The sequence below is a fragment of the Heptranchias perlo genome, chromosome 42 (assembly GCF_035084215.1).
Source record: "Heptranchias perlo isolate sHepPer1 chromosome 42, sHepPer1.hap1, whole genome shotgun sequence".
NCBI lineage: Eukaryota > Metazoa > Chordata > Chondrichthyes > Hexanchiformes > Hexanchidae > Heptranchias > Heptranchias perlo.
This window is the reverse complement of record NC_090366.1, coordinates 13,356,641-13,380,786: the sequence shown is the minus strand read 5'-3', so window position 1 is coordinate 13,380,786 and position 24,146 is coordinate 13,356,641. Positions and strand designations below refer to the sequence as shown.

At 53.9% G+C, this 24,146-nt stretch overlaps 1 protein-coding gene across 3 annotated transcripts in view; it reads left to right on the top strand.

Annotated features, from left to right (window-relative positions):
• Positions 1 to 23,620, top strand: part of LOC137306222 (upstream stimulatory factor 2-like) — a 41,527-nt gene extending 17,907 nt beyond the window's left edge. For 2 of the 3 annotated variants that reach the window (XM_067975338.1, XM_067975340.1), the window contains 9 exons: positions 4,354 to 4,389; positions 8,098 to 8,217; positions 8,368 to 8,524; positions 10,346 to 10,433; positions 12,150 to 12,176; positions 12,866 to 12,924; positions 13,857 to 13,951; positions 15,756 to 15,884; positions 18,974 to 23,620. In XM_067975338.1, coding sequence (XP_067831439.1) covers positions 4,354 to 4,389; positions 8,098 to 8,217; positions 8,368 to 8,524; positions 10,346 to 10,433; positions 12,150 to 12,176; positions 12,866 to 12,924; positions 13,857 to 13,951; positions 15,756 to 15,884; positions 18,974 to 19,063 — 801 coding nt within the window. In that variant the 3' untranslated portion in view covers positions 19,064 to 23,620. The remainder of the gene's footprint in view (positions 1 to 4,353; positions 4,390 to 8,097; positions 8,218 to 8,367; positions 8,525 to 10,345; positions 10,434 to 12,149; positions 12,177 to 12,865; positions 12,925 to 13,856; positions 13,952 to 15,755; positions 15,885 to 18,973) is intronic. The other variant, XM_067975339.1, reaches the window with a different exon arrangement.
• The last annotated feature ends 526 nt before the right edge of the window (positions 23,621 to 24,146 follow it).

The window sequence follows — 24,146 nt, the reverse complement described above, 5'->3', positions numbered from 1 at the left end:
ACCAGCCCCGGCTGAGGTCTGCGTAGGTCAGGGGTCGATCTAGGGTCGGTACGGCTCAGCAACGGTATGAGTGTTACAGGGGGCCCCGATCCCAGTTACCTCAATAGGGATCAACCCTCGGCCCCCTTCAGGAAGGATATATTGGCCCTTGGAGAGGGTGCAGATTCACCAGGGGCTAAAAGGGTTAAATTCCGAGGACAGGTCGCACAGACTAGGCTTGTATTCCCTCGAGTGTAGAAGATTAAGGGGTGATCTAATCGAGGGGTTTAAGATGATTAAAGGATTCGATAGGGTCGATAGAGAGAAACTATTTCCTCTGGTGGGGGGAGTCCAGAACAAGGGGGCAGAACCTTAAAATTAGAGCCAGGCCGTTCAGGGGTGATGTCGGGAAGCACTTCCTCACACAAAGGGGAAGTGGGAATCTGGAACTCTCTCCCCCAAAAAGCTGTTGAGGCCGGGGGTCAATTGGAAATTTCAAGACTGAGATTGATGGATTTTTGTTGGGTGAGGGGATTAAGGGTTACAGAACCAAGACGGGTAAATGGGGTTAAGATACAGATCAGCCATGATCTAATTGAATGACGGAACAGGCTCGAGGGGCTGAACGGCCTCCTCCTGTTCCCAATGTAATAGTTGGCGAGCAGTCGGAGAGGAGGTCACGCGCGGTTGGGTGAAAACCAGACGACGCAGAATATTCTGGGACGAGAGGGCCATCGGGAGGCGGAACGACTAGGCCCGTAATCCCCGACCTCCAGTCGCCAGCTTCCCCACGAGGGTGGGGCTCACGGTTGGGGCAGAACCGCAGGCCTCCAGCCTCGGTCTCCGTCGCCCCGTCTTCCGGAGCTCGGGCGTGGGGCGTGAAGCGGACTCCTGTTTGGGGTTGCTCCCGCGCGTTGGGGAACGTGATGGGGCTTCTGCTTCGAAGCGACCAGAGTCGTCCCCCCCACCGTGCTCCAGACCAGTCGGGTTTTTTAAGGACAACCAGGACGCTTCCATGTTCCGTTTTTCGATCTGGTCCCAGCACCAGATTTATCAGAATTCGATTGTCCCGTCCCGAGTTGCCCCGAGGAGGTGGCTGCCTTCTGGTATTCTCGCTGAGTTTTCTCCCTGGGACCCACTCCAGAGGGCAGTTAAGAGTCAGCCAGGTCGGTGCGGGGACGGGAGTCACGTGGAGGCCCAGACCGGGTAAGGGCGGCAGGTTTCCTCCCCTAAAGGGACATTAGTGAACCAGTTGGGTTTTTATGACAATCTGGCAGGTTCGTGGTCACTTTTATCGAGTCCTGCTTTTCTCAAGCTGGCCATGGTGGGATTTGAACTCGCCTTCTCTGGATTAGTAACACCCCTACACTACCGTTTAGAACAAGAGTAAGGAAGTCTTACTACAATTGTACAGGGCTTTGGTGAGACCTCACCTGGAGTACTGTGTACAGTTTTGGTCTCCTTATCTAAGGAAGGATATACTTGCCTTAGAGGCAGTGCAACGAAGGTTCACTCGATTGATTCCTGGGATGAGAGGGTTGTCCTTTGAGGAGAGATTGAGTAGAATGGGCCTATACTCTCTGGAGTTTAGAAGAATGAGAGATGATCTCATTGAAACGTATAAGATTCTGAAGGGGCTTGACAGGGTAGATGCTGAGAGGCTGTTTCCACTGGCTGGAGAGTCTAGAACCAGGGGGCATAGTCTCAGGATAAGGGGTCGGCCATTCAAGACTGAGATGAGGAGGAATTTCTTCACTCAGAGGGTTGTGAATCTTTGGAATTCTCTACCCCAGAGGGCTGTGGATGCTCAGTCGTTGAGTATATTCAAGACTGAGATCAATAGATTTTTGGACTCGAGGGGAATCGAGGGATATGGGGATCGGGCGGGAAAGTGGAGTTGAGGACGAAGATCAGCCTCGATCTGATTGAATGGCGGAGCAGGCTCGAGGGGCCGAATGGCCGACTCCTGCTCCTATTTCTTATGTTCTTAAAGGACTTCCGTTTTGATCATGCCTTTCATGACCTCGGGATGCCCCAGAGAGCTTTACAGCCAATGAAGTACTTTTTTCTGAAGCGTGGTTACTATTTGTAATTTAGGGAAATGTGGCAGCCAATTTGCGCACAGCAAGATCCCACAAACAACAATGTGACAATGACCATATTTTGAGGGACAAATATTGGCCCCAGGACACCGGGGAGAACTCCCCTCCTCTTTCCCCCCCCCCCCCGCTCTTCTTCAAAATAATGGCCGTGGGATCTTTTACGTCCCACCTGAGAGGGCAGACGGGGCCTCGGTTTAACGTCTCATCCGAAAGACGGCCCCTCCGACAGTGCGGCGCTCCCTCAGTACCGACCCTCCGACAGTGCGGCGCTCCCTCAGTACCGACCCTCCGACAGTGCGGCGCTCCCTCAGTACCGACCCTCCGACAGTGCGGCGCTCCCTCAGTACTGACCCTCCGACAGTGCGGCGCTCCCTCAGTACTGACCCTCCGACAGTGCGGCGCTCCCTCAGTACTGACCCTCCGACAGTGCGGCGCTCCCTCAGTACTGACCCTCCGACAGTGCGGCGCTCCCTCAGTACTGACCCTCCGACAGTGCGGCGCTCCCTCAGTACTGACCCTCCGACAGTGCGGCGCTCCCTCAGTACTGACCCTCCGACAGTGCGGCGCTCCCTCAGTACTGACCCTCCGACAGTGCAACGCTCCCTCAGTACTGACCCTCCGACAGTGCGGTGCTCCCTCAGTACTGACCCTCCGACAGTGCGGCGCTCCCTCAGTACTGGGCACTGGGGAGCGCGGCCTGGGATTACGGGGCTCAAGTCTCCGGAGTGGGGGCTCGAACCCACGACCTTCTGACTCAGAGGCGAGAGAGAGAGAGAGAGACCACTGAGACAGGGCCAGTGTTTTTCAGTATCAGATATAAGGGCCAGTCATAATTTGATCACGGGGCAAAATCACAGTTCACACAATGGGTGACACCTTACATTTAACGTAGTAAAACGTCCCAAGGCGCTTCACAGGAGCGTAAATCAGACAAAATTTGACACCGAGCCACATAAGGAGATATTAGGACAGGCGACCAAAAGCTTGGTGAAAGAGGTTGGTTTTAAGGAGGAGATAGGTAGGGTCTAGAGGGTTAAATTCCGAGGACGGGTCGCACAGACTGGGCTTGTATTCCCTCGAGTGTAGAAGATTAAGGGGTGATCTAATCGAGGGGTTTAAGATGATTAAAGGATTCGATAGGGTCGATAGAGAGAAACTATTTCCTCTGGTGGGAGGAGTCCAGAACAAGGGGGCAGAACCTTAAAATTAGAGCCAGGCCGTTCAGGGGTGATGTCGGGAAGCACTTCCTCACACAAAGGGGAGTGGGAATCTGGAACTCTCCCCCAAAAAGCTGTTGAGGCCGGGGGTCAATTGGAAATTTCAAAACTGAGATTGATCGATTTTTGTTGGGTGAGGGGATTAAGGGTTACAGAACCAAGACGGGTAGATGGAGTTAAGATACAGATCAGCCATGATCTAATTGAATGGCGTAACAGGCTCGAGGGGCTGAATGGCCTCCTGCTGCTGTTGTTGTGTAACAGGCTCGAGGGGCTGAATGGCCTCCTGCTGCTGTTGTTGTGTAACAGGCTCGAGGGGCTGAATGGCCTCCTGCTGCTGTTGTTGTGTAACAGGCTCGAGGGGCTGAATGGCCTCCTGCTGCTGTTGTTGTGTAACAGGCTCGAGGGGCTGAATGGCCTCCTGCTGTTGTTGTGTAACAGGCTCGAGGGGCTGAATGGCCTCTCCCTGTTCTTGAGTGTGAACTTTCAAAACCGTAAATAGCGATGCAGTTTCGGGAGAGAGGGAAACGTGCTATTTTCCGACACGGTGGGATCTTAGCTGAGTTAATCGTATGTGGGTTCCACTGAATTCATCGCACTCCCTTCATTTGGGACCATTGTGACGCACACGCGCACACGCACACGCACACGCACACACACACACACACACACCGCCCCCCACCCTCAATTGGCCACGGTGGGGGGCAGCCATTACCCCCAGCGAGAGTAAGCCCCCTCACACAGACAAGAGGCGAAAATTGGGGTGTGGGGAGTGGGGATCGAAGGGAATAATCTGGGAATGGGATGGGGGGGTGAGGAGAAGATGGAATAGAGTTTTCAACCCCCTGAATTTGCCTGCGTGTAGTTTGAAAAAGCATTTGAGAAATGGCCGCTCGTGTCATTCCGCAGGACTCGGTAACTGTAAATGAGCAGATTTTTCTTTCGGGAAAAAAAAATTTAAATGCACAATTTTTTTTTTAAAACAAAATCCTGTTTCAAACACCGATACAGTTCCTGTCTGTGGGAGGGTTATACTTCTGTGACTTCTCTTACAGAAAGCTGAACAGTTTGATTATCCCTATACGTCACCGGTAAGTTCTCGTCTGGGTGTGTGTTTTTGCGTCTGTGCCTGTCTGCGTGTGTGCGTCTGTGCCTGTGCGTTTGTGCGTGCCTGCCCTGTGCCTCTGCCTGTGCCCGTCTGCGTGCCTGTGCCCGTCTGTCTGTGCGTGCCTGTGCCCGTCTGTCTGTGCGTGCCTGTGCCCGTCTGTCTGTGCGTGCCTGTGCCCGTCTGTCTGTGCGTGCCTGTGCCCGTCTGTCTGTGCGTGCCTGTGCCCGTCTGTCTGTGCGTGCCTGTGCCTGTCTGTCTGTGCGTGTGTGCGTGACCGTCTGTGCGTGCCTGTGCCCGTCTGTGCGTGCGTGTGTGCATGCCCGTCTGTGCGTGCCTGTGCCCGTCTGTCTGTGCGTGCCTGTGCCCGTCTGTGCGTGCGTGCCTGTGCCTTGAGGTCTGCGAACCTCAAATGGACCAGATGCTTTTGTTTGGGGGAAACGTATTTGCAAAAAGGGTTAATGAGCTCGACGCCCGTTCCCAGTGTCTTGTCAGTGGAGAGCGTGCTCCAGCTCGAGTGCTACGCGATTCACTCCCGTTGTGACAAGTCAGGATTGCTCCTGTCGCTGGGGCCTCTTACATAGGAACAGGAGGAGAACATGAGAAATAGGAGCAGGAGTCGGCCATTCGGCCCCTCGAGCCTGTTGGGCCATTCAATCAGATCGAGGCTGATCTTCGACCTCAACTCCACTTTCCCGCCCGATCCCCATATCCCTTGATTCCTCGAGAGTCCAAAAATCTATCGATCTCAGCCTTGAATATACTCAACGACTGAGCATCCACAGCCCTCTGGGGTGGAGAATTCCAAAGATTCACAACCCTCTGAGTGAAGAAATTCCTCCTCATCTCAGTCTTGAATGGCCGACCCCTTATCCTGAGACTATGCCCTCGAGTTCTAGACTCTCCAGCCAGGGGAAACATCCTCTCAGCATCTACCCTGTGAAGCCCCTTCAGAATCTTATATGTTTCAATGAGATCACCTCTCATTCTTCTAAACTCCAGAGAGTACAGGCCCATTCTGCTCAATCTCTCCTCATAGGACAACCCTCTCATCCCAGGAATCAATCTAGTGAACCTTCGTTGCACCGCCTCTAAGGCAAGTATATCCTTCCTTAGATAAGGAGACCAAAACTGTACACAGTACTCCAGGTGAGGTCTCACCAAAACCCTGTACAATTGCAGTAAGACTTCCTTACTCTTGTACTCTAACCCCCTCGTAATAAAGGCCAACATACCATTTGCTTTCCTAATTGCTTGCTGTACCTGCATGTTAACTTTCTGTGTTTCTTGTACGAGGACATCCAAGTCTCTCTGAACACCAACATTTAATAGTTTCTCACCATTTTAAAAAATATTTTGTTTTTCTATTCTTCCTACCAAAGTGAATAACCTCACATTTCCCCACATTATACTCCATCTGCCACCTTCTTGCCCACTCACTTAACCTGTCTATATCCCTCTGCAGACTCTTTGTGTCCTCCTCACAGCTTACTTTCCCACCTAGCTTTGTATCACCAGCAAACTTGGATACATTACACTCGGTCCCTTCATCCAAGTCATTAATATAGATTGTAAATAGCTGAGGCCCAAGCACTGATCCTTGCGATACCCCACTAGTTACAGCCTGACAACCCGAGAATGACCCGTTTATCCCTACTCTCTGTTTTCTGTCCGTTAACCAATCCTCTATCCATGTTAATATGTTACCCCCAACCCCATGAGCTCTTACCTTGTGTAACAACCTTTTATGTGGCACCTTATCGAATGCCTTTTGAAAATCCAAATATACGACATCCACTGGTTCCCCTTTATCTACCCTGCTAGTTACATCCTCAAAAAACTCTAATAAATTTACCAAACACGATTTCCCTTTCATAAAACCATGTTGACTCTGTCTAATCATATTATGATTTTCTAAGTGCCCTGTTACCACTTCCTTAATAACGGATTCCAGCATTTTCCCTACTATTAATGTCAGGCTAACTGGCCTGTAGTTCCCTGTTTTCTCTCTCCCTCCTTTCTTGAATAGTGGGGTTACATTTGCCACCTTCCAATCCACCGGGACCGTTCTAGAATCTAGGGAATTCTGGAAAATCACAACCAATGCACCCACTATCTCTGCAGCCACCTCTTATAGAACCCTGGGATGTCGGCCATCAGGTCCAGGGGATTTATTGGCTTTTAGTCCCATTAGTTTCTCCAGTACTTTTTCTCTACTGATAATAATTACTTTAAGTTCCTCACTCTCATTAGCCCCTTGGTTCCCCACTATTTCTGGCCCCTCGAGCCAGTTACATAGAAACAGGAGGAGGCCATTCAGCCCCTCGAACTTCAGTCAGGTGAGGACACTGATATAAGGAAGCATTTCTTCACACAAAGGGGAGTGGGAATCTGGAACTCTCTCCCCCAAAAAGCTGTTGGGGCCGGGGGTCAATTGGAAATGTCAAGACTGAGATTGATCGATTTTTGTTGGGTGAGGGGTATTAAGGGTTACGGAACCAAGGCAGGTAGATGGAGTTAAGATACAGATCAGCCATGATCTGATTGAATGGCGGAACAGGCTCGAGGGGCTGAATGGCCTCCTCCTGTTCCTCTAACAGGCTCGAGATGGGGCGGAGGGGGATTGCCAGAGAGTGGGGGCAGTGGTGGTTTAAGACTCAGGACCGGAGAGTTGGGAGGCCACGATTCACAAGTCATTAAAAGCTCGTGAACAGGTGGAGATCCTGGGCTTTATAAATAGAGGCATAGAGTACAAAAGCAAGGGAGTTATACTAAACCCTTTATAAAACACTGGTTAGACCCCAGCTGGAGAATTGTGTCCAATTCTGGGCACCGCACTTTAGGAAGGATGTCAAGGCCTTGGAGAGGGTGCGGAGGAGATTTACCAGAATGGGACCAGGGATGAGGGACTTCAGTTATGTGGAGAGACTGGAGAAGCTGGGATTGTTCTCCTTAGAGCAGAGAAGGTTAAGGGGAGATTTAATGGAGGGGTTCAAAATCATGAAGGGGTTTTGATAGAGTAAATAAGGAGAAACTGTTTCCAGTGGCAGGAGGGTCGGTAACCAGAGGACACAGATTTAAGATAATCGGTAAAAGAACCAGAGGGGGAGATGAGGAGAATGTATTTTTACGCAGCGAGTTGTTCTGATCTGGAATGCGCTGCCTGAAAGGGCGGTGGAAGCAGATTCAATAATAACTTTCAAAAGGGGAATTGGATAAATACTTGAAAAGGAAAAATTTGCAGGGGCTACGGGGGGAAAGAGCAGGGGGGGGGAGTAGGACTAATTGGATAGCCCTTTCAAAGAGCCGGCACAGGCAGGATGGGCCGAACGGCCTCCTCCTGTGCCGTGCGATTCGCTGACTCTATGATGAAGTGATCGGAAAGGCCAGTGGAATGGGGGCCTTTACCTCGAGTGGGAGCGCCGGGATACAAAGGAGAGGAAGTTAACACTTGAGTTGGACAGAGATTGACCTCCGCGTTGCTCCTCGACGTTGACGTGTCCTGATCTCTAGGCCTCAGGCTTCTGGACGCGTGGTAGTGGCAGGCCCTCGAGCGCAGGCTTTCGAACTCCCCGCGCCGCGGGTTAAGGGCAGGGGTGGGGGGGGCCACGGACTGGCCCTTGTGGGTGGGGTCGGCTGTGAGGGTGACGCCCCCCTCTCTAACGCTTCTCCTCCTCCCTCCCTCCCTCCTCAGGTGACGTACAGAGTGGTCCAGGTATCGGACGGGCAGCTCGATGCTCAGGGAGACGGAACGGGAGCGGTCAGTGTCGTCTCGTCCACGGCGTTTGCCGGAGGGCAGCAGGCGGTCGCTCAGGTGGGTGGCGTTCCCGAGGGGGTCGGAGTGAGGGTCGAGGGTCGAAGGTCGGAGTGAGCGGGAGGTCGTGGGGGGGGGGGGGCGGGGGGCGAGAGGTTGTTCGTCCGCCGCGGCCCCTCCGTCACCTGTCGTTCTGTTCTCTCTTCGCAGGCGGTCATTCAGAACCCGTTCAGCAATGGCGGCAGCCCGTCGACGGAGTCCGTGGGCGGCGAGACGCGCTTCACGTATTTCCCGGCGTCCACGGTCGGGGACGGGACGACCGCGGTGGTCTCAGCGCAGGCGGACCCCTCGTTAGCGCAAGGCGGAGGTCAGTGGTTGCAGGGCGGAGCCCGCCATCTTGCTCGGAGCGCCCAATTGCGCCCCCCACACAGGGTGCAGGAAGAGCGTCCCTGGGGTGTTGGGACTGTCGGCGTTTTCACTCCTCCCGTCCCCCGGGGGCGCCGTGTCAGGAGGAGTCATCGCTCCGGCCTGGGGGACGAGGAGAGGTCCTGGGTGGAGGAATGTATTGGGGCAGAGGGAGCTTTACTCTGTATCTAACCCTGTACCTGCCCTGGGAGTGTTTGATGGGACAGTGTAGAGGGAGCTTTACTCTGTATCTAACCCTGTACCTGCCCTGGGAGTGTTTGATGGGACAGTGTAGAGGGAGCTTTACTCTGTCACGGGGCACCCCAAAGCACTTGAAGTGTGCTCACTGTTGTAATGTAGGAAACGCGGCAGCCAATTTGCGCACAGCAAGATCCCACAAACAGCGATGTGATAAATGACCGGATCATCTGGTTTTTTTAGTGATGTTGGTTGAGGGATAAATATCGGCCCCAGGACACCGGGGAGAACTCCCCCCTGCTCTTCTGCGAAATAGTGGCCGTGGGATCTTTTACATCCACCTGAGAGGGGCAGACGGGGCCTCGGTTTAACGTCTCATCCAAAAGACGGCACTTCCGACAATGCGGCGCTCCCTCAGTACTGACCCTCCGACAATGCGGCGCTCCCTCAGTACTGACCCTCCGACAGTGCGGCGCTCCCTCAGTACTGACCCTCCGACAGTGCGGCGCTCCCTCAGTACTGACCCTCCGACAGTGCGGCGCTCCCTCAGTACCGACCCTCCGACAGTGCGGCGCTCCCTCAGTACTGACCCTCCGACAATGCAGCGCTCCCTCAGTACTGACCCTCCGACAGTGCGGCGCTCCCTCAGTACTGACCCTCCGACAATGCGGCGCTCCCTCAGTACTGACCCTCCGACAATGCGGCGCTCCCTCAGTACTGACCCTCCGACAGTGCGGCGCTCCCTCAGTACTGACCCTCCGACAGTGCGGCGCTCCCTCAGTACCGACCCTCCGACAGTGCGGCGCTCCCTCAGTACCGACCCTCCGACAGTGCGGCGCTCCCTCAGTACTGACCCTCCGACAGTGCGGCGCTCCCTCAGTACTGACCCTCCGACAGTGCGGCGCTCCCTCAGTACTGACCCTCCGACAATGCGGCGCTCCCTCAGTACTGACCCTCCGACAGTGCGGCGCTCCCTCAGTACTGACCCTCCGACAGTGCGGCGCTCCCTCAGTACTGACCCTCCGACAGTGCGGCGCTCCCTCAGTACTGACCCTCCGACAGTGCGGCGCTCCCTCAGTACTGACCCTCCGACAGTGCGGCGCTCCCTCAGTACCGACCCTCCGACAGTGCGGCGCTCCCTCAGTACTGACCCTCCGACAGTGCGGCGCTCCCTCAGTACTGACCCTCCGACAGTGCGGCGCTCCCTCAGTACTGACCCTCCGACAGTGCGGCACTCCCTCAGTCCTGGCAGTGGGAGTGTCGGCCTGGATTATGGGGCTCGAGTCTCAAGTTTTTGATCAGCGAGGGAGTCAAGGGAAGTGGGGAAAAGGCGGGAAAGTGGAGTTGAGGTCAAAATCAGATCAGCCATGAATGGCGGGACAGGCTCGAGGGGCCGAATGGCCTTACTCCTGCTCCTATCTCTTCTGGGCTTATGGGGTGGGGGCTCGAACCCACGACTTTTTGTCTCGGAGGCAATTGCTCTCATGCTGTGGGGGGGGGAGGGAGAGTTAATCTGAGCCTCGCTCGTCCGTGAGTCACCGACTGATCGACCGTGTCGTTTGCCCCTCCCTCCCTCTCTTTGCAGGACAGTTCTACGTAATGATGACGCCACAAGACGTCTTGCAGACCGGAACGCAGAGAACCATCGCCCCTCGGACGCATCCGTACTCCCCGTGAGTACAAATCTCGGAGGTGGGGGGGTCTCCCCTGCATTAAATTTCTGGGACCACCTCTCCGAGCACCGGTTGTTCTCCGGAGGGACCAGCAGGCGGTGCTGTTGAGCAGTAAACCGTTCACCGCAGCGCGACGCCACCATCTGGTGGCGGCGACGCAGCATTACAGTGGCTGATCTGGGAGCGATTTGGGGGGGCAACGCTCACTAAATCCTGTGCCCTCCCCCCCCGAATTGTTTTTAGTGATTGTATATCTTTTGCATACATGTGCACCTGTCCTTTCCCGGGCCCTGCGACGCCTCCCTGTGCCCAGCGAGCAAGAAAGTAAGCCCTCGTTCTCACTGCCCCCTTTTGAAGGGGCGAGCAGCTTTGTTTTAAAGCCCCGAAAACACGCAGCAGCCCATCAACACCCGAACGCAGACGGCAGTCAGCCCGAGGATGCTCCTCTGTCACTCGCTGTGTCACCGTCAGCTTGCTGCCTTTGTGTTTTGTTTATCGAGCAGCTGCCCTGCATTACTGCCCCCCGCCAGCAGATGGTGGCGTCGCACCATGTTAATCAGCTGCCTGACGGCGTCCCCTTAAAGGAGTCAGTGAATACGGCCAAAATTATAACCCCAGACCCTTTAAGTGGTCAAAGCAGCCGGCTGCAGGCATTGGCCGGATCAGGCATTGGAATAGGAGGAGGCCATTCAGCCCCTCGAGCCTGTCCCGCCATTCAATTAGATCATGGCTGATCTGTATCTTAACTCCATCTACCTCCTTTGGTTCTGTAACCCTTAATACCCAACAAAAATCCATCCATCTCAGTTCTGAAATTTCCAATTGACCCCCGGCCTCAACAGCTTTTTGGAGGAGAGAGTTCCAGATTCCCACTCCCCTTTGTGTGAGGAAGTGCTTCCCGACATCACCCCTGAACGGCCTGGCTCTAATTTTAAGGTTCTGCCCCCTCGTCCTGGACTCCCCCCACCAGAGGAAATAGTTTCTCTCTATCGACCCTATCGAATCCTTTAATCATCTTAAACCCCTCGATTAGATCACCCCTTAATCTTCTACACTCGAGGGAATACAAGCCCGGTCTGTGCAACCTGTCCTCGTAATTTAACCCTTTCAGCCCCGGGTATCATTCTGGTGAATCTGAGCTGCACCCCCTCCAAGGGCTAATATATCGGCCGTTCCTTCATCGTCGCTGGGTCAAAATCCTGGAACTCCCTTCCTAACAGCACTGTGGGAGAACCTTCACCACACGGACTGCAGCGGTTCAAGAAGGCGGCTCACCACCACCTTCTCAAGGGGCAATTAGGGATGGGCAATAAATGCCAGCCTCGCCAGCGACGCCCACATCCCATGAACGAATTTTTTAAAAAACTCAGGAGTTTAAGCTGCATGGTAACCTCTTGTCTAGAGAGAGAGCAGCTTTTAAAGGCACCAAACAGTAGTTCCAGATCATTTTGCCCCCGAGATAAAGCTCGGGGGGTGGGAATTTTCAGTTCCTCCTTTCACTGTGCGGCGGACACGGGTAAGGTTCAGGCGGCTGAAACCGTTGAATCGGACGGGTCGGGATCGCGAGGGCAGAGTCGAGCTCTCGCTCCGAGTGTCGTTGGGAACTGTTGGTGCCCTGTGTCCGTCTTACGTTACTGTTTAACTGGCCGCTCTCCTGTGGGAGGGGCCCCGAGAGATGCCTCCGTTTCTATGGTGACCTGTTATTTTTTTCCGCAGAAAAGAAGACCCAGATCTCGGCAACATGTACGTGAATCTTCACTAAAATCCACTCCCACACCTCTCTCTCCCCCCCCCCACCTCTCTCCCCCCCCCCCCCCCCTCCCCCTCTCTCGTCCTCCTCTTCTCTCTTTCTCTTCTCCCCCCCCCCCCCCCCCTCCATTACATGGAAAAGTTGGGATCAAGCGATCAGGACGTTCGACCGGGGGAGGCTGCGCGGTTTGGGGCCTGTAGCTTTTACCGTTAGCGACTGTGGGGTTGGGTGGGGGGGGTGCGTTTGCCTCTGGGTTATCGGAGCAGAGACCCCGTCCCGCCAGGGGGGAAATTAGCCCCCCGACCCCCTCCCCCGGGGCAAAACTCGGGGTTCGAATCTGGTGCAGTACCGGTTGCCCGTCACATGGTGGCGCTACAGTGTGCCGCCTGCTGCTGCCACCTAGTGGCCAAAGGTGATTAACGCGCCGCCCGAGTGGATTCTGCGTTTCTCGGACACCCAAACCTTGCGATGATTGAGAAGGAGGGTGGTTTTATAAAGAGCGGGATCGGAATTCCCAGCCCACGCCCGGTCCCTCGCCTTTTGCGACACGGTGGAGCGCACACGACGGGGGAGGGGAATGGGAGGGGGAGGGGGAGCGAGTGTCGTCTTGTACGATTCCCTTCATCCTCCGTTTTTTTTTGTTTTGTGTCCGTCTTGTGTTTCTCTCCCCCGGCCCCTCCAGGAAAATTGACGGACCGCGGACTCCACGGGACGAGCGACGGCGGGCGCAGCACAACGAAGGTGGGTGTCGCCGCAGGGGGAAAAGGGGCAACGGGGATCGGAGAGAAAGAACAAACTCCCATTTCTACAGAGCCTTTCACCACCTCAGGACGTCCCACAGCGCTTTACAGCCAATGAAGTACTTTTTTTTGAGGTGTGGTCACTGTTGTAATGTAGGAAACGCGGCAGCCAATTTACACACAGCAAGATCCCACAAACAGCAATGTGATAATGAGCAGATCATCTGTTTTTTTTTAGTGATGTTGGTTGAGGGATAAATATCGGCCCCAGGACACCGGGGAGAACTCCCCCTGCTCTTCCTCGAAATAGTGGCCGTGGGATCTTTTACGTCCCGCCTGAGAGGGGCAGACGGGGCCTCGGTTTAACGTCTCATCTGAAAGACGGCAGCTCCGACAGTGCAGCACTCCCTCAGTACTGACCCTCCGACAGTGCGGCGCTCCCTCAGTACTGACCCTCCGACAGTGCGGCGCTCCCTCAGTACTGACCCTCCGACAGTGCGGCGCTCCCTCAGTACTGACCCTCCGACAGTGCGGCGCTCCCTCAGTACTGACCCTCCGACAGTGCGGCGCTCCCTCAGTACTGGGCAGTGGGGAGTGTCGGCCTGGATTACGGGGCTCGAGTCTCTGGAGTGGGGGCTCGAACCCACGACCTTCTGACTCAGAGGCTGCAGATTGAGCCAAGCTGACACATTACTACTCCGGGGAGGGGACCCCCTGTCGGGAGTGACGCCCTCCCATTGTAACAGTATTGATGCACTCGGAGTTATCCCAGCACTCTATTTGCGGGATACGTTTCTCGGTGATAAATCAGGCAGCCGAGAAGCCGCGTTAGTGAGTCGAGGGCCGCCTCTGGACCCTCTCGGATCCCGGGGGGGTTCCCCCGGGTTGGACAGCGAAGGGGGGCTTTAAAGTCTCTCTTTCCTTGCCTCGCAGTGGAGCGGAGACGCAGGGACAAAATCAATAACTGGATTGTACAGCTCTCGAAGATCATCCCCGACTGCAACGCGGACAACACGAAAACGGGACAGGTGAGGGGTCTGGGGCGGGAGGGGAGGGCGTTTCCGATGGGGTTCGCCGCTGACCTTTCACCTCTGCCACGAGATTCACTTCGCGGCCAGCGTTTATTGCGCCCTCCCCGGTCTCGCCTTGAGAAGGCGGCGGGGGGCCGCCATATTGAGCTGCGGGTTTGATACGATCGAGTGGCCACTTCAGGGCGCAGTTAAGAGTCAGCTACGTTTCCTTCCCCGAAAGGGACGTTTTTGCTTTTCGCGACAATCCGACAGCTTCCCGGTCACTTCGACCGAGACCAGCTTTTAATTGGGCGCCCCTTCTTATCTTTAAACTGAATTCAAAATTCTCGAAACCGGTCGGGATTTGAACTCTTTCCCCCCCCCCTCTGGGTTTCAAGCCAGGGCCCAGAGAGCGGCACGACACGCTGTCCCCGAGGGGCCGCAGGGCAGGCTGGCGAGGGCCCTGTCGTCGCCCTGGGGTACGGTGAGGCGGGGGGGGGGGTGGGGGAGTTCCCCCGACCGAGGCAGAGTACATTGAGTCTTGTTCCACCCGGCAACGGAGAGAGAAGTTGCTTTTCTGATTAACGCCTCTCAGGACGGCCCGCAGCGCTTTACAGACAATGAAGTACTGTTTTTTGAAGTGTGGTCACTGTTGTAATGTAGGAAACGCCAATTTGCGCACAGCAAGATCCCACAAACAGCAATGTGATCAATGACCAGATCATCTGTTTTTTTAGTGATGGTGGTTGAGGGATAAATATCGGCCCCAGGACACCGGGGAGAACTCCCCCCTGCTCTTCTTCGAAATAGTGGCCGTGGGATCTTTTAGGTCCCACCTGAGGGGGGCAGACGGGGGGCCTCGGTTTAACGTCTCATCCCGAAAGACGACACCTCCGACAATGCGGCGCTCCCTCAGTACTGACCCTCCGACAGTGCGGCGCTCCCTCAGTCCTGACCCTCCGACAGTGCGGCGTTCCCTCAGTCCTGACCCTCCGACAGTGCGGCGTTCCCTCAGTCCTGACCCTCCGACAGTGCGGCGCTCCCTCAGTCCTGACCCTCTGACAGTGCGGCGCTCCCTCAGTACTGACCCTCCGACAGTGCGGCGCTCCCTCAGTCCTGACCCTCCGACAGTGCAGCGCTCCCTCAGTACTGACCCTCCGACAGTGCGGCGCTCCCTCAGTCCTGACCCTCCGACAGTGCGGCGCACCCTCCGTACTGACCCTCCGACAGTGCGGCGCTCCCTCAGTACTGACCCTCCGACAGTGCGGCGCTCCCTCAGTACTGACCCTCCGACAGTGCGGCGCTCCCTCAGTACTGACCCTCCGACAGTGCGGCGCTCCCTCAGTACTGACCCTCCGACAGTGCGGCGCTCCCTCAGTACTGACCCTCCGACAGTGCAGCGCTCCCTCAGTACTGACCCTCCGACAGTGCAGCGCTCCCTCAGTACTGACCCTCCGACAGTGCAGCGCTCCCTCAGTACTGACCCTCCGACAGTGCAGCGCTCCCTCAGTACTGGGCACTGGGAGTGTCGGCCTGGATTACGGGGCTCGAGTCTCTGGAGTGGGGGCTCGAACCCACAACCTTCTGACTGAGTTGAGAGCGAGGGAGAGAGAGACCCACTGAGCCCTCACTGGCATCTAATAACAAGTTCAAAGAGACAAGGTGGGGGGAGGTGGGTTGCATTTAAAGGGACCCTCCCCCCTTTGGGATTGTCGAGACGATTCAGTAGACTTCCCCCTTTTAAGTTTGCATAAAGTTCGAGCCCCAGTGGTTAAAGGGATGGTCTGCAGGCCGTAATTAAAGGTGTGGTTTCTTTGCCCAGAGTAAAGGCGGGATCCTCTCTAAGGCGTGCGACTACATACGGGAACTCCGTCAGACCAATCAACGCATGCAGGAGAGCTTCAAAGACACAGAGAGACTGCAGCTCGACAATGAGATGTTACGGCAACAGGTACGTTACATCCCCACACGGGGCCTCCTCCCCCTCCCTCTGTTTACCCCCTCGTCCCTCCTCCCTCTCTCCTCACTCTCCATCAGCCTCTCCAGTCCCCAAGTGTGTGTGAGTATTTACTGCGGAAGTGCACAGTTCTGGTCTCCATATACCTTGGTTAGACCACACTTGGAGCACTGTGCACAGTTCTGGTCTCCATATACCTTGGTTAGACCACACCTGGAGCACTGTGCACAGTTCTGGTCTCCATATACCTTGGTTAGACCACACTTGGAGCACTGTGCACAGTTCTGGTCTCCATATACCTCGGTTAGACCACACTTGGAGCACTGTGCACAGTTCTGGTCTCCATATACCTTGGTTAGACCACACTTGGAGCACTGTGCGCAGTTCTGGTCTCCATATACCTTGGTTAGACCACACTTGGAGCACTGTGCGCAGTTCTGGTCTCCATATACCTTGGCTAGACCACACTTGGAGCACTGTGCACAGTTCTGGTCTCCATATACCTTGGTTAGACCACACCTGGAGTACTGTGCACAGTTCTGGTCTCCATATACCTTGGTTAGACCACACTTGGAGCACTGTGCACAGTTCTGGTCTCCATATACCTCGGTTAGACCACACTTGGAGCACTGTGCACAGTTCTGGTCTCCATATACCTTGGTTAGACCACACTTGGAGCACTGTGCACAGTTCTGGTCTCCATATACCTTGGTTAGACCACACTTGGAGCACTGTGCACAGTTCCGGTCTCCATATACCTTGGTTAGACCACACTTGGAGCACTGTGCACAGTTCCGGTCTCCATATACCTTGGTTAGACCACACTTGGAGCACTGTGCACAGTTCCGGTCTCCATATACCTTGGTTAGACCACACTTGGAGCACTGTGCACAGTTCCGGTCTCCATATACCTTGGTTAGACCACACTTGGAGCACTGTGTACAGTTCTGGTCTCCATATACCTTGGTTAGACCACACTTGGAGCACTGTGTACAGTTCTGGTCTCCATATACCTTGGTTAGACCACACTTGGAGCACTGTGTACAGTTCTGGTCTCCATATACCTTGGTTAGACCACACTTGGAGCACTGTGTACAGTTCTGGTCTCCATATACCTTGGTTAGATCACACTTGGAGCACTGTGCGCAGTTCTGGTCTCCATATACCTTGGTTAGACCACACTTGGAGCACTGTGCGCAGTTCTGGTCTCCATATACCTTGGTTAGACCACACTATGTTATATTTATGGCCCCCAGTTCCGGTCTCCCCCACAAGTGGAAACATCTTCTCTATGTCTACCCTATCGAACCCCTTCATAATCTTAAAGGAATTCAATGTAGACAAATGTGAGGTCATCCACTTTGGATCAAAAAAGGATAGAACAGGGTACTTTCTAAATGGTAAAAAGTTAAAAACTGTGGATGTCCAAAGGGACTTAGGGATTCTGGTACATAGATCATTGAAGTGTCATGAACAGATGCAGAATTAATCAATAAGGCGAATGGAATGCTGGCCTTTATATCGAGAGGACTGGAGTACAAGGGGGCAGAAGTTATGCTGCAGCTATACAAAACCCTGGTTAGACCACACCTGGAGTACTGTGAGCAGTTCTGGGCACCGCACCTTCGGAAGGACATATTGGCATTGGAGGGAGTGCAGCGTAGGTTTACTAGAATGATACCCGGACTTCAAGGGTTAAGTTACGAGGAGAGATTACACAAATTGGGGTTGTATTCTCTAGAGTTTCGAAGGTTAAGAGGTGATCTGATCGAAGTTTATAAGATATTAAGGGGAACAGATAGGGTGGATAGAGAGAAACTATTTCCACTGGTTGGGGATTCTAGGAGTAGGGGGCACAGTCTAAAAATTAGAGCCAGACCTTTCAGGAGCGAGATTAGAAAACATTTCTACACGCAAAGGGTTGTAGAAGTTTGGAACTCTCTTCCGCAAACGGCAACTGATGCTAGCTCAATTGCTAAATTTAAATCTGAGATAGATAGCTTTTTGGCAACCAACGGTATTAAGGGATATGGGCCAAAGGCAGGTATATGGAGTTAGATCACAGATCAGCCATGATCTTATCAAATGGCGGAGCAGGCACGAGGGGCTGAATGGCCTACTCCTGTTCCTATGTTCCTGAAGACCTCTATCAGGTCACCCCTCATCCTTCTCTGTTGTAGAGAAAAGAGCCCCAGCCTGTTCAGCCTTTCCTGATAGTTATAACCTCTCAATTCTGGTAGATAATCCTAGTAAATCTTCTTTGCACCTTCTCCAGTGCCTCTACATCCTTTTCATAATATGGAGACCAGAACTGTGCACAGTGCTCCAAGTGTGGTCTAACCAAGGTATATGGAGACCAGAACTGTGCACAGTGTTCCAAGTGTGGTCTAACCAAGGTATATGGAGACCGGAACTGTGCACAGTGCTCCAAGTGTGGTCTAACCAAGGTATATGGAGACCAGAACTGTGCACAGTGCTCCAAGTGTGGTCTAGCCAAGGTATATGGAGACCAGAACTGCGCACAGTGCTCCAAGTGTGGTCTAACCAAGGTATATGGAGACCAGAACTGTGCACTGTGCTCCAAGTGCGGTCTAACCAAGGTATATGGAGACCAGAACTGTGCACTGTGCTCCAAGTGCGGTCTAACCATGTATATGGAGACCGGAACTGTTCACCATTCTCTCTGAACAAAAACCAGATGTTTTTGCGAAAAACTTGAAGGGGTTGAAGCAGACTGAGTTAAAATGTGTTAGCATGATGGCATTATGTCAGGAGGACGGAATTAAACATGTCTCAAGGTACAAAACACCGGAGTTCCACTCCAATCTAGTCTTGCCGAGGCGAGCATAAGGTGTCAGAACGACACGCGTGCGACCTCCCGAAGGAGTCTTTGGTTCGTGAGTATAACCGGTGCCTATATTTCATAAACACCGCGTGTGAGGGGTTGTGTTTTATTGTCTCATCGACTTGATTCACTAAGGAGTACGAACCAGAGACAAACGTTTGTGTTTCCTGAGGAATCGAGCCCTCCCGCCATCTCGTCTCATCGCTCGCGCTCTCTCTCTCTCTCTCTCTCCCGACAGATCGAAGAGTTGAAAAACGAGAACGCACTCCTAAGGGCACAGCTGCAGCAACACGGCATCGAGCTGGTGGGTGAGGCGCCCGGGCAGTAGATTCCCCAGCTCCGTCGCCAAGGACCCGATGCTTTTGTTATTTTCTTCCTCCCCGCCCTCCCACAATCCCTGGGAATTCGCTGCGGTCATCGTTCCTGTTTTTTTTTGTAGTAAAAGACGAGAGAGAGAAAGACAGACACGAGGGGAGGGCAGGGAGGGGAATGAAATTTAAGGACTTGTGTATATTTAGTACAATTAACGCGAATGTTTTTTGAGGCATATTATATATACTCAATAAAATAAAGCAGCCAATGGCTGTGTTCATTATTGCCAGCCCTCTCTCTCCAGCCAATGGCTGTGCCCATCTTGCAACGTAGGATTCGTTGCCCTTCAGTGGATCACGGCCAATGGGAGAGCCCCTTCTTGCCGAAATAATGTGTGTATTTTGTTTTTAAACTGTAAATGTTTTTAGTTTTTTTTAAAAGAATATTTTACCTCATAGGATGACGAACCCATCCCGTTCTCCATTCTTGCTCTGCGATAATTTGTTCTCTCTTCCTCCCACCCGCCCCCCCCGGCTTGACGCGGTCGCCAATTTTTAAGCTCGGTTTCCTCAGCCGCTGGTTCGCGAAACCGGGGCGGGGCGGCGGTCTGAAATCCCGGACATCGGGACCGAAATCTCCCCCCGGCCGCGCGAGCTCGACGGGTGAGAGACGAGGCAGCCCTTGCGTCTCGTCGCTGGGCGCGGAGGGGGAAGGGGAAGGTGGACTCCCACGTCTTTGGCGGCGGATAATCGCGCCCTCGGCCGCTTCTGGTGCGCGGCCGCGATTCGAGGCGCCGAACCCGCGCGGTGAAACGGTGGCGGGGTGGGGGTGGGGGGAGGAAACGAGGAGTTGTTTTTTGGGGGCCTTTATTACGATGCTGAAATAAAAACCCTTTTCTGGCGGATCGATGAGCTGTGTTGGGCCGAGACGCTGAGGGGGAGGAGGGAGGCTCTGGGGGGGGGGAGGGGGGGGAATGAGGGCCTACCTGGTTTCCATGGCAACGGAGCCCAACTTACAATTTGCAGCCCCCCCCCCCCGGATGGTGACGGAATCCTAGCGGGATCTCTCGCGCCATCAAGAATTGCGAGGTTACGTCTCCCCGTGACGCGCGCCCTTTCTGACGTGGGAGCGATGGGCGGTTGTGGGGCTTTGCGCCGTGCGGGGGTTCCTTCGGCCGACCGGTCACGTTTCCGACCCCCTCTCGGAAGGCCCGGCCTCCTCGCCGGGAAAGTGCGCCCCCAGCCGCCGGAGGCCGGAGGCCCGAGTCCTTCCGGCCGTTCCCCCTCGAGCTCCGTTTGTGGGAAGAGGAGGGTGGGCCCGTTCAGCCCCCCCCCCTCCCCCTCCTCCTCGAGTCCCGTCCGCCATTCGTTCGAGATCATGGCTGTTCTGTGTCCATAACTCCAACCCAACCCCCCTTCGCCCCCCCACCCCCCCCCCCGACTACCCCTTCAGACCCGACCTTCGATAGTGAGAGTCTGTCGGCCTTTGTTTTTTTGTGACGATGGACCATTTTGAGGTGCTGCTCTCAACTCCAAACATGTGCACTTTCCAACAGGGGAGAGGCCACTCGATACTGATCAGGAGCCCGAGAATCATAGAATGATTCAACGCAGAAGAGGCCATTCGACCCATCGTGCCTGTGCTGGCTCTTTGAAAGAGCTATCCCATTAGTCTCTTTCCCCCCCGTAGCCCTGCAAATTTTTCCCCTTCAAGTATTTATCCAATTCCCCCTTTTGAAAGTTATTATTGAATCTGCTTCCACCGCCCTTTCAGGCAGCGCATTCCAGATCAGAACAACTCGCTGCGTAAAAAAACATTCTCCTCATCTCCCCCTCTGGTTCTTTTGCCAATTATCTTAAATCTGTGTCCTCTGGTTACCGACCCTCCTGCCACTGGAAACAGTTTCTCCTTATTTACTCCATCAAAACCCTTCATGATTTTGACCATCTCGATTAAATCTCCCCTTAACCTTCTCTGCTCTGAGGAGAACAATCCCAGCTTCTCCAGTCTCTCCACATAACTGAAGTCCCTCATCCCTGGGACCATTCTGGTAAATCTCCTCTGCACCCTCTCCAAGGCCTTGACATCCTTCCTAAAGTGCGGTGCCCAGAATTGGAGACAACACTCCAGCTGGAGCCTAACCAGTGTTTTATAAAGGGTTTAGTATAACTTCCCTGCTTTTGTACTCTATGCCTCTATTTATAAAGCCCAGGATCCCGTATGCTTTTTTAACAGCCTTCTCAACTTGTCCTGCCACCTTCAATGATTTGTGTACATACACCCCCAGGTCTCTCTGTTCCTGCACCCCCTTTAAAATTGTCCCATTTAGTTTATATTGCCTCTCCTCATTCTTCCTACCAAAATGTATCACTTCACATTTCTCTGCGTTAAATCCCATCTGCCATGTGTCTGCCCATTTCACCAGTCTGTCTCTGTCCTCCTGAAGTCTGTTACTATCCTCCTCGCTGTTTCCTACCTTTCCGAGTTTCGTGTCATCTGCAAACTTTGAAATTACGCCCTCTCAGGTGGGACGTAAAAGATCCCACGGCCACTATTTCGAAGAAGAGCAGGGGGGAGTTCTCCCCGGTGTCCTGGGGCCAATATTTATCCCTCAACCAACATCACTAAAACAGATGATCTGCTCATGCAGCTCATTGCTGTTTGTGGGATCTTGCTGTGCGCAAATTGGCTGCCGCGTTTCCTACATTACAACAGTGAGCACACTTCATAAAAGTACTTCATTGGTTGTAAAGCGCTTTGGGACGTACTGAGGTGGTGAGAGGCGCTGTAGAAATGAAAGTCCTTTCGGTATTTAAAATGTGAAGCTTCCTTTCGGGCCAATGCGTTTAGAACCAGGAGACGCACTGTGCTGGACGTTGACCTTTCACCTCAGGGACCTTGGCTCGACCGCCCACCCCTCGGGTGAAAGTCCAGCAGGTCACAACTGCGGGATGTAGCGTCTCCTGAAAGGCCGAGGGTGACGGAGTTTTCGAAATCCGTTCTTCCCCCGCTCGATGGGGCAGAAGGCGCCGCCGACCGTCGCTCCCTGGAGCACTGCGTCCGGTTCTGGCCGCCAAGGCGGCAGGGAGATCTTCCCCCCCCCGCTTGCCGAGTTGCCGACTGAGCCGTCTGATCCCGGCCGCAGGAGTCGGGGAAAGGCGACGTTGGAACTGGAGAGAAGGGGCTGGGGTCGAGAACGAGAATCGGGCTCGGCTGCGCTGCCTCCCTTGGTCGAATAGCCGGCGCGCACTCACCGCCTCGGGTCACGGTGGGGTCCTGGTTTGGCTAATTATGATGGGCTGGCGCCCTTCTTTAAAACCGTCGTTCCCACCACCACCAGGGGGGGAGGGGGAAGAGGTCTTGAAAGAACTCTCGGGGAGAGGGGGGGGGGGGGAATATCCTCGGCTTTCCTCCCGCGTCTGAGACGGGACCGTAAATATCGGGGTCCCGAGAGCCTTCAGTTTGACAAAAAACGCCAACTTGCATTTATATAGCGCCTTTAACGTCCCGAGGGGCTTCACGGGAGCGTAAATCAGACAAAAATTTGACACCGAGCCACACGAGGAGATATTAGGACAGGCGACCGAAAGCTCGGTCAAAGAGGGAGGTTTTAAGGAGCGTCTTAAAGGAGGAGAGAGAGAGGCGGAGAGGTTTAGGGAGGGAATTCCAGAGCTTAGGGCCCAGGCAGCTGAAGGCACGGCCGCCAAATAACAGTGAATAATGTTTTCCACTGTTGATGGTCGTGGAGAGTTGAGTCTTGGGCTAGAACAACACGTTGGGAATGTGGTTAAACCCGGGCTCGAAGGACGAACGCTGGGCCGTGTTTCTGACGGTCCTTTTTTCACCATGTATGTCTCTTGAGAGTGCGCACACGTGTTGACATTGGGGCAAGACTCCGCATTGACCTCTCTCTCTCTCTCTCTCTCTCTCCCCCCCCCCCCACCGCCTGCCCGGCCACTCTTCGTGGTCCAACAAACCCCTGCCGACCCTCACTATCTAAGGTCACGCTCGAGCGGTCACTGGAGGGCCACGATACCAGAAGCCTGCGGGACTAGGCCTCAGCCAGGAAACCAGGCCCTTTTGGGGAGAGCTGGGGAGTCGATTTAGAAGTTAGCAGGGGGGGGGAGAAATGGTGAAGGGGTATTCACCGTATGGTGCTTTGAACATTTATTATTGAGGAGTTGGGGCTTTTCAGCAAACTTGAGAGTCTTGACAGGACGTTACTGCAAGAGACGGGGCCTTTTCCAGCTCCGTATCTCTGAATTTTAAATCTTCATCGACAATTTGGGGACGAAGAAACCTTTTCTTGAAAAAGCACAAGGGTGTTTTTTTTTGTACCATGTATCTGTTGTAATGACTTTTTAAAAATAACAATTAAATAACACATTCACAGCGTAGGCCGTGGAAACATGGCATGGGCCCGTTTCCCTTAGCAACTGCTTTGGTTTCCTTGCTGCCGAAAGACCTTTTTTTGTTTTCTTTTGCCGAACACTTGACCTGGTCCTGAAGGCCTTGAGCAAAACCTCCAGCCAGGACCTGGCCTTCCTTCTGTAAATAAAATACTGAACTTTAATCTTGGACTGGGATCTCTCTCTGGCGTTTTATCTCAATCAGAATTTTGTTTGTGGTAATATTGGCATCGCTGAAACGACTAAAAGAAAGGATTTGCATTTCTGTCGCGCCTTTCATGACCTCAGGACGTCCCAAAGCGCTTTACAGCTGACGAAGTAGTTTTTGAAATGTAGTCACTGTTGCATTGTACCTGCCCTGGGAGTGTTTGATGGGACAGTGTAGAGGGAGCTTTACTCTGTATCTAACCCTGTACCTGCCCTGGGAGTGTTTGATGGGACAGTGTAGAGGGAGCTTTACTCTGTATCTAACCCTGTACCTGCCCTGGGAGTGTTTGATGGGACAGTGTAGAGGGAGCTTTACTCTGTATCTAACCCTGTACCTGCCCTGGGAGTGTTTGATGGGACAGTGTAGAGGGAGCTTTACTCTGTATCTAACCCTGTACCTACCCTGGGAGTGTTTGATGGGACAGTGTAGAGGGAGCTTTACTCTGTATCTAACCCTGTACCTGCCCTGGGAGTGTTTGATGG